A 9,449-nucleotide genomic window follows, 5' to 3' on the forward strand; every position below is an offset into this window, starting at 1 on the left:
AAATCTCTATTTTATTTTTATGCATGCTCAACTCACACATTTTGTGACAGTTAAAGTATGTTATAGGGTGGTTGATTATATAAATAAATTGCACTTTATCCACTTTAAGTGCAATTGTTATACGTAAAATGAATTCACATATAGTATTAAGAATTTTGAAAAAGTATGAAAGTAGTAAAATGGTGCAATAGAAAGTCGAGAAAAAGCAAAAATGTAAATTTGTTTTTATTGAATGCAGGGCACACATATTTGAATACAAAAGCGATGGTGGCCGATCGAAACTAAGTGACAACGCATGAATCGGCACGTGAGGGACACTACAGGCCACAAATGAAGGCAAAGGTGGCACAACTAGGTCGAGCAACAACATCTGAACAAGATGGGTCGACACGTGTAGCTCTAACGACAAGTGATGGTTTTGGGTGGTTTCTGGCGGTGCAGACAACGAGAAAAGCTATGAAATTGTGTTTCCTATCATTGTCTCTATGATATAGTAGTGAAAGTTGAGACAAATAACACATATATTTACATGAAAATTCGAGTATCGAAAGAAAAACCATCATACTTTTTTCTCACTATTTTATGATAATAATATAGATACAAAGGGGGATAATTATATAGATACAGAGGAGATATTTGTAGGAATGACAAATTTGGAAGTGGCTATTGAAAATATAGAAAAAACTGGCGATAATAAGATTTTTAGCAAATGGTGGACGAGCGAATTTAGGTTGTAAGTAATATTTTAATGGATCCATCAAGGGAAAAGGTGGGTGGATTTGGTAAATATATTTTAGAAACATTAATTTGTTAAAATCTAACTATCAAAATTCAAATTCTCAATTAGTTATCTCATTCTTCCATAACTAAAACTCATATCAATTAATAAATATATTTCACAAATTAATAAGATTTCTGAATTATATAATTAATTAATCTATAATATATATATTTTAATTAGATTGCGAAAATACTGATTTTCCCAAATAATGTATTTCTAATAAGTTTTGAAAATATATTTCTTTATTTTTTTATGTTTTTGTTATTTTAAATTATATCTTTATTGGTATATTTTCTATCCATCCTTAATCTATATTTAAGAAATTCAATTAATATATGGCAATTTTGAAATATAGTTATATGTTTAGATTATGAAAATACAGACAAATTTGAATTTTCCAAGTATTTCTAATAAATTTTGAAAATATGTATCTTTATATTTATCTTTTTATTATTTTAAATTGTATCGTTGTATGTTTATTTTTACCTACATGTCTATAATATATATTTAAGAAATTGTTAATAGATTTTTTCATGGTCTATTTGGATTGCTTATGAAAAAAAACGTTTTTTAGAATGCAATTCTTAAAAAAAGCATTTCTTTTTTTAAAATGAGTTTAAAATTTAAATCCTTACCTGTTTGATTTGACCTCATTGTAAATGTTATATGAAAAATTGTATTTGATCTGTCATATACTAAAAATGTTTATACTTAAGTTAAATTACCATAAAAGACTTTTAAACCTTATGAATTAATATCATAAACAAATACACGGATTTTGAATCTTTTTTCTTAAATATATTTTAAAATCAATCACACATTATCTTGAAATTATTAATTTTTTAATTTTTTAGTTATTTCAAACGAAACATTAATTCAATTTTTAGTTACTTCAAACTAAACATTAATTTCATTTATTTATTTTTTTTGGATAATTCAATTATAAAACCACAAATATCTTGAAATGTAAATCCATAACCATAAAAAAATAATTGTTTTCAACAGCAAAATATAAATAAGATAAATAATTTTTTTGAGACAATATAATATCGAATAGACAAAAAGATGTGCAATTCAACCACGTTATTCGTTCATCTCCATTTCACTAACCAAACAATCATGTTGTTCACTGGTGTCCTCATGATTTATTCCACAAGTATTAACGCAAAGTAGATTTGACTGAGAGAGAAATATTTGAAGATCCCTATAATACTTTCTTTGATGCCGGCCATCCATTGGACTTTGAAAATCTGTAATGTCAGTTTTTAACTGACATTAAAAGTCAAATATGTTGTAGTGTTTACTAGGCAAACAGTATCAAATCTAACAATATTAAGTAAAATGAAGACTAAAATTGAAGGAAAATAAAGCACTTTTTAACTGCTTTTCACCATGCCAACTTAGTATTTTGCAAGGAAAAATAGAACAAGAGCGAAAGAAAATTATAAATGGAATACTAATTAATATTCAATCTTTAATGTTAAGCACAAGTTAGATCCATAAGTAGAAATATTTAAGCACATCCATTGTGAAGAAATGTTGAGGCCAAATCTTTTCATCCTTCGTGTGCTTTGTGGAAGCCGCATTCAATTCAAGACTTTGAAACTCAGACTAGACGACGCAATACAACTTTTTAATTCTTCCTCTGTTATGGCGTTGAACACCAATTTTGAAGCATCAAAACATTCAACTAAATAACCTGAAATGAATCTGGGGACATATCCTACATAATTCACATTTCTTTTACATAGTGTGGCACTATCTGTCACACATTATTCGCAAGAAAATCGCCTACATCATTGGCTCTATGGGTGTCCTAACTAATCAAACCATTGTGGCAATCAAGTCTCTATAACTATATTGCAAAAGACCCCATCCATCACAACCACATATATATAAACATGTCAACATTGACTGACACTTTAACACGACTATGTGTACATAACAACAACGAACCACAATATTATAACAACGCACGACTCCATGTTATGTTCTGTTTCTAACTAAGTATTCTCCACTCGCATGAACTTCTTTCACCCTCTTAACATACTCATCGTCTTCATCATCTTCTTCTTCCTCCTCTTCTTCTTGCATTTCATCATCCTTTTCTTCAGTTCCCCATCTGAAGCCTTTGGCAGTTGTCGATGGTGGGAGCGGGGTTTTCGCTTCCCCCAAGATTTTCATGATTTCATCAAAACTTTGAACAGAGAAGCTTGGGTTATCGCTATTGTAATAGATGGCTTGGGCTGATTCTGTTAATTCTCTTGGCAAGTTCTTTAAGAACCATGGATGACTCTTGATCTCTTTTACTGAAATCCTCTGTCGTTTTACACCAAGAGTGTATGAATTAAATGGAAAAGAAGCGGTATTACTCAACATCTCAATGAAGATAAGAATTCATTTTAGAATGAAATAAAGAGACCCAAGCACACGGAATCTCTTTGCAGAATGAAGAGAATCCATAACAAAGAAATTCATTTATTTAGGTGTTACTTGAACTGAGAGTAGGATTCAAGTCAAACTATCTAGATAAAAAGGATTTCAACATATATATTTTATAATTGAAGATCAATCAAATCTTGAATTTCGAGCCTATCAATAGGAATAATCATTTGAATTGTTGAAATTAAAGCGTCACTTGTTTTCTTTCTAACATTTTGAAACTCTAAACTAGCTGCTACCAAATCTTTTCTTGGCTTGTTTCCTACAAAAACTAGATTAATTAATTACCTAGTGCTAGAGAGATGGGTCTTTGTGTAATTATTACTTGTGTCTAGATCATGAACCTTAAAAATGAACTCAGATAATGAAAATAAAACTCACATTATACATAATGAAGATAACTTTGTATTAAGTAGAACTCTCTATGTAATTAAGGATATGAAGAAAAGATTTTAGTTTGTGATAGAAAAATACCCTTGAAGGATTTTGGACAAAGATACGAGAGAGAAGGTGTCGACAATCTTGAGATACGTAAACATAGTCTGGTATTTTATACTGTACAGACATTATTCGCTGCAGAAGGACAAAAGAAAAAGGAAGTGAGGTTAAGAGATGTTTACTTTACTGAAATTAGTAGAGAATAGGGGAAGTAAGGGACCTGAATAAGTTTCCGGTAGTTTCTAGGATCGTTCTGGTCTTCAAAAGGATATGCACCAACCACCATAACATACAGAGTAACTCCACATGACCATACATCTGCTAACTAAATACGACCCAACAGAAAACAATAAAAGTAGACGTCATTTCAGAGTTTAAAGTTGGAATGAAGAGAATCTGTTCTTTTAATTGTTCTAATGATATCATACACTAACAACATTAATTATTTTATATTTGCTTAAATAAGGAAACAAACTGCATGCAACTCTTGCTACATTAGCATAATGCAGTGTTCATTGTTCAAAATGTATTCAGTCATCTAGCTGAATGTATCTTGCAACAGAAATATAATATGAAATGTTATTCAGCTTTCCTTTTGCATATATAATCACCTTTCCATCATACTCTGGTCCTGATAGAATTTCTGGCGCTATGTATGCTGGAGTACCAATAGTTGATTTTGGTCTTGAATGCAACACAGACGACTACAGAAAACAGACTAACAATGTAATAGCATGAAAATAAAGAAATATGAAAGAAATAACCTATATGTTAATTAATTGAAATGAGCAAATGAAATTGTCAAACTCAAATACCTTGGAGAAGCCAAAATCACAGATCTTCAAGCGTGGGGCTTGGCTTCCATCTAAAAGGGTGTTTTCCAGCTTCAAATCCCTATGACATATTTGCTGCAAACGATTGTGTCCCATAAAATATCGCACAAATATTTATGAACAAGAAATCAAACCGCATGAGGCTTTGAATGTTTTTTATTCTACCATGGAATGACAATAATCAACTCCTGAAATCAACTGCTGAAAGAAATATCTTGCCTGTAAAATGTAAGATCAAAAAGTTAATTAACCAATTTCACAAAGCCAAGGCCTCCAGGCTCCATACACCGATCGAAGTCAGTTTCAAGAGATATCAAAGGTTTTGAGTTATTAAGTTTTTCAATCTCAACCTTGGAGAGTATCTCCAAATATTCATAGAGTACGAGAGAGAGAGTAGATAACAGACCTCATCTTCACTAAATCGTCCAGCTTTGGAAATTCTTTCAAAAAGTTCTCCTCCAGCAGCATATTCCATCATTATCGCCAAATGCGTCGGAGTTAAAACAACCTGCAAGTTCAACGTCAACTTCAAATCCATTTTTCAGTTCCCCTGCCTTTTAACCTGAATAAAATTTGATGCATTTAATACCAACAACTCCATCCATTTCTCACGGATGAGAATCAAACATTTTACATGGATATTACAACAAAGCCACACACACATTTTGCTGCACAAATGTCACCAAAACTTTGCCAATTACATGATGATGATAGATTAAAGAAAATCCTAAGAGAAACTTGCCTTCTTGAAACGAATTATATTTGGATGTTGAAGCGATCGATGGTTTATAATCTCTCTTGCCACATTCTCATCAATCTACCAATACAAATAAGCATTAAAAAAATTTACTTTTGAAAGCGAAGAAAATAAATGAATAGAATTAACCTTAGGACCACGTTCTATGTACTTCATGGCAACAAGTTGTTTGGTGTGTTTATGTCTCAAAAGTCTAGCAACACCGATATTTCCAGCCCCCAACTCCTTAACAGCTTCATAATTATCCATATCTGCACACAATAATCAAGCCCCATATGCTTATGTTTATCAGACCTCAAACATTCTAACTTTATTATCATTAGTATTATTATTATTTTGTCTTGTTTCAATTCCAATTCCAGCTCTCTCCCTCACCTTCTTCATCGTCCTCTTCAATACCACTTCTGAAGCTGTTGATGGTTGACGAAGAAGGGAGTGGGTTTCTCGCCTCCCCCACGATCTTCATGATTTCTTCAATACTTTGAAGAGTGAAGGCTGGTGTATTGTTTCTCTGACAATAGATCGCTTGGGCTGATTGTGTCAGTTCCCTTGGCAAATTCTTTAGGAACCATGGGTGACTCAAGATCTCTTTGAGTGAAATTCTCTGTGGTATTATGTTGAGAATTGAGAAATACATGGAAGACAAACAATGTAACCCAACATCTTTAATGAAAGTATATATTAAGTTCAAAGGAGATGACTATACCACATTTAAAAACTGAAGTTTTCTCATAACTAACCAAAAGTAAGTGGTGTGTGTATTCATTTTAGAATGAAATGAAATAAAAAGAAGATGAAATCTCTTTGTAGAATGAAGAGAATCCCAAATTTCCCAGTAAAGAGACTGTCCTTAATCTAATTAATTATTATTTGTATAGCATTTATGAAGGCTCATCTAAGTAAGCCCCTACCTACAACTACCATGTTACCATTTTTGAATTTATAGTTCAGAATATAAAAAATACAAAGCCTACAAAATGGATGGAGGTGATTTTGTATAGAATAGAACTCGAAGTCATTAAGGAAACGACAAAAGCATATTAGTTTTTGGCAAATATATAAAAATACCTTTGATGGGTTTCGAACAAAGATGCGAGAGAGTAGGTGTCCACATTCTTGAGATATGCGAACATTGACTGGTATTTTGTACTGTGCAGCCTTTATTCGCTGCAGAACAAAAAAGAAAAAACAAATGTGAGAAAGACGATCACTTAACAGAAATTATACTATACAAGTACAACAGGGCAAGTACTGTACTGTACTGGACCTGAATAATTTTCTGAAAGTTTCTAGGACCATCTTGGTCTTCAAAAGGATATGCACCCACCAACATAACATGCAGAATAACTCCACATGACCATATGTTTGCTATCTAAAACATGGCCAAACAGAAGCCAATAAAGGCATTTTAGAGTTTGAACTAACATATATAATCTTTTTTTAAAAAACTTTTTCCACTAATTGCAGTTGTTTGATTGTTGGATTATCTGAAATGTGGATAAAATTCTATACCTTTCCATCATAGTGTTCTTGAGATAGAACCTCCGGTGCAGCGTATGATGGAGAACCCACAAGAGATGACTACGTAACAAATTGACAGAACAACGACACATAATTAAGTAGCGAGCTAGTACAGAGAAAATATGAAAGAAACAACATATTAACTTGGAATGAGCAAATCAAATTCCCATAATTAATGAAAGACCTTGGAATAGCCAAAATGACAGATCTTCAACCGTGGGACTTTGCTTTCTTCTAAAAGGATATAGTCGAGCTTCAAATCTCTATGACATATTTCCTGCAAAGCATCGTGTCAAACAAAATATGGTATAAACAAGAAAAACCACATATATATGAGGCTTAGTATGTTTTTGATTCTACCATTGAATGGCAATAATTGACTCCAGTAATCAATTGCTGGAAGAAATACCTTGCCTGTAACAAATAAGACCACAGAGTTAAAACAGTCTCACAAAGCTAGCAATTCTTTTTCTAGGGTATTGGACCCCACTCCTTGTTCATGGTGCACCCCTTAATGCTTAAGAACCCTTCAACATTCTTAAAGCTATCCTCTAGAGATAAAAGAGGTTTTAAGTTTCCAATCCACTGCTTTTAATCTAGAAGTTAAAATGTCAGAGCACGTAGTCTATTGAATGATATAATACTATTACACCATATAGCACAAAGGGACGTCAATTGTACTTGTGTTGTCAATTTGTTATGTAGTCATCGCTTTTTTCCCTTTGATTTTGTAGATATTCGAAGTCCAAGGGGTTGATCAGCCAACTTAGTGTGACACAATGCTTTTTCCCCAGAGGGATGTCTTGGATGCATAGTCCAAGGTGCCGTGTGGGGCTCCCTTGTGGCACTGCGGCGCTCCAAACATTGACGGAAGTGATGCACGCATGTAAGCGTCTCAGCAGCTCATGCAACCCTATGATTTGACATTGCGTGGCTAAGAAGTATAGCTTAGTTTGGATTCAGAGTACTGATTTTCTTCCTTTATTTTCTTTGAGATTCTTGTGTTGAACATTATGAAATCTGAATGCTTACCTTACCTTGAATGTCTTCTTCAATCTTGCTTGTGTGAATGATTTTGATAAATTCATGTAGTACGTAATGGTTTAGGGGAAGATGGCCTAGCTAGTAGCAAGAGGGTTAAGTTAGGTTGTAAAATCGATTTGAGATTCTAATCAAGAAACATTTTTCTAACTTAAGTATCTTCGATAAATTAATGAGTTAGACGGTGGAGATTAGATCGATTGCTTAGTTTGTGTTTGATCTTAATGCTCATTAATGGAGAGTCTAGGAGAGGATCTCATCTAGCTTGAAGTTTGTGTGATGTAATGGATGTCAAATTAGAGTTACCTTCCAAGTGGGAGTATCTAAGAAGCGACAAGTGTGTAATAGGTGACTCAATTATCTGAAATCTAGAAGAATCAATATTCCAATATACCAAAACTAAGCGCTCTTTTTAATTGGTTGTACCCTCCGTGAATATGTATATATACTTATAGTAGGTATCAATTGCTAACATTGATAACTAGTATTAATGATAGCCTTCAACTTGAGAAAGCACTCATAATGATAGAAAATATAAAAGTTATCTTTGATAGCAGATATCAATATTACAACTAATAGCAGTTATCAATAGCTATCACTAATACTAGAGATATAGTTACTATTGGTGATAGCTTTTAAACTTAGAAAAAAATGGTGAAATAAACATGCATAAGTTGGACATGAGCTTTTTGGATGGATTGATGGGTAATTTAAGAATTGAATGTAAAGGAATTGGGGAGTATAAAGGGCCAAATGATGATAGAGTATGAGAGAGATATTACACCGCATCTTCGTGAAAACGTCCATAATTGCAAATTTTGTCGAAAAGCTCTCCCCCAGCAGCGTATTCCATCGCGATACCCAAATGCGTCGCCCCTAAAACAACCTGCATAATTCTTAATTAAAACCCAACTTCAATTTCAACTTCAACTCACCTTCCTCTCAATAAGTGGAATTTAAATTTTGACATACATAACAAACAACAAACCCAAACATGATATTGGATATTATAATTAAGTAATCCTTTAAACCCAAAAATAAACAAATAAGTAAGGAAACTTGCCTCCTTAAAACCAATTACAGTTGGATGCTGAAGCAATCTATGGTCAATAATCTCTCTTCCCACATTACTATCAACCTATGAATACACAATAAAACCATCAAATTAAAATCCTCCATGTTAATTATAGTTAGAAACAAAGAAATTAAAACTAATTAGGTTTGACTTGAAAAGGGTAAAAGGAAAGAAAATTAAACCTTAGGACCACGTTCTATGAACTTCATCACAACAAGCTCTTTGGTGTGTTTGTTCTTCAAAAGTTTAGTAACACCAAAACTTCCAGCACCCAAATCCTTAACCACTTCGTACTTCTCCATTTCTAAACCAACAAGAAACAAAACAGATCAGAAATCAATAGCAATATAGCTTCAAAATACAAAATATTGGCCTTCCCCAGAAATCAACAAATGGCCTACCTCTCTACCATTAATTGTTTACTATTTTTCTTTTTTGTTTCTGTTTTTCACTTGTCTTGTTCCAATTCCCATGTCATCAAATTTTGACTATTTTTTTGTTCTTTTCTATTTGTTTTTACTTGGTTTTGTAATTTGTTCCAATACCAATCTCCCCTCTCAC

General features: G+C 32.6%; 1 protein-coding gene across 2 annotated transcripts; it reads right to left on the reverse strand.

Annotated features, from left to right (window-relative positions):
* Nucleotides 1-2,214: 2,214 nt before the first annotated feature.
* On the reverse strand, nt 2,215-9,246 carry LOC101209783 (serine/threonine-protein kinase SRK2A). 2 transcript variants are annotated; one of them, XM_004144324.3, is made up of 18 exons: nt 9,071-9,246; nt 8,877-8,951; nt 8,598-8,699; nt 7,133-7,186; nt 6,957-7,049; nt 6,764-6,832; nt 6,519-6,623; nt 6,320-6,418; nt 5,627-5,855; nt 5,381-5,502; nt 5,237-5,311; nt 4,901-5,002; nt 4,660-4,713; nt 4,477-4,569; nt 4,273-4,365; nt 3,882-3,986; nt 3,698-3,796; nt 2,215-3,100 (listed from the first exon to the last, which is right to left on the reverse strand). In XM_004144324.3, exons 1-18 carry the CDS (start codon nt 9,188-9,190, stop codon nt 2,768-2,770), a joined length of 2,022 nt encoding a protein of 673 aa, XP_004144372.3. In that variant the 5' UTR covers nt 9,191-9,246; the 3' UTR covers nt 2,215-2,767. The 2 variants fall into 2 exon arrangements, with proteins under 2 accessions (XP_004144372.3, XP_031739620.1); XM_031883760.1 differs by lacking the exons at nt 5,381-5,502; nt 5,627-5,855; nt 6,320-6,418; ... (4 more) ...; nt 8,598-8,699; nt 8,877-8,951 and having other exon boundaries at nt 9,071-9,240.
* Between the last annotated feature and the right edge of the window lie 203 nt (nt 9,247-9,449).

This window comes from Cucumis sativus, chromosome 4, assembly GCF_000004075.3.
Source record: "Cucumis sativus cultivar 9930 chromosome 4, Cucumber_9930_V3, whole genome shotgun sequence".
Lineage (NCBI taxonomy): Eukaryota > Viridiplantae > Streptophyta > Magnoliopsida > Cucurbitales > Cucurbitaceae > Cucumis > Cucumis sativus.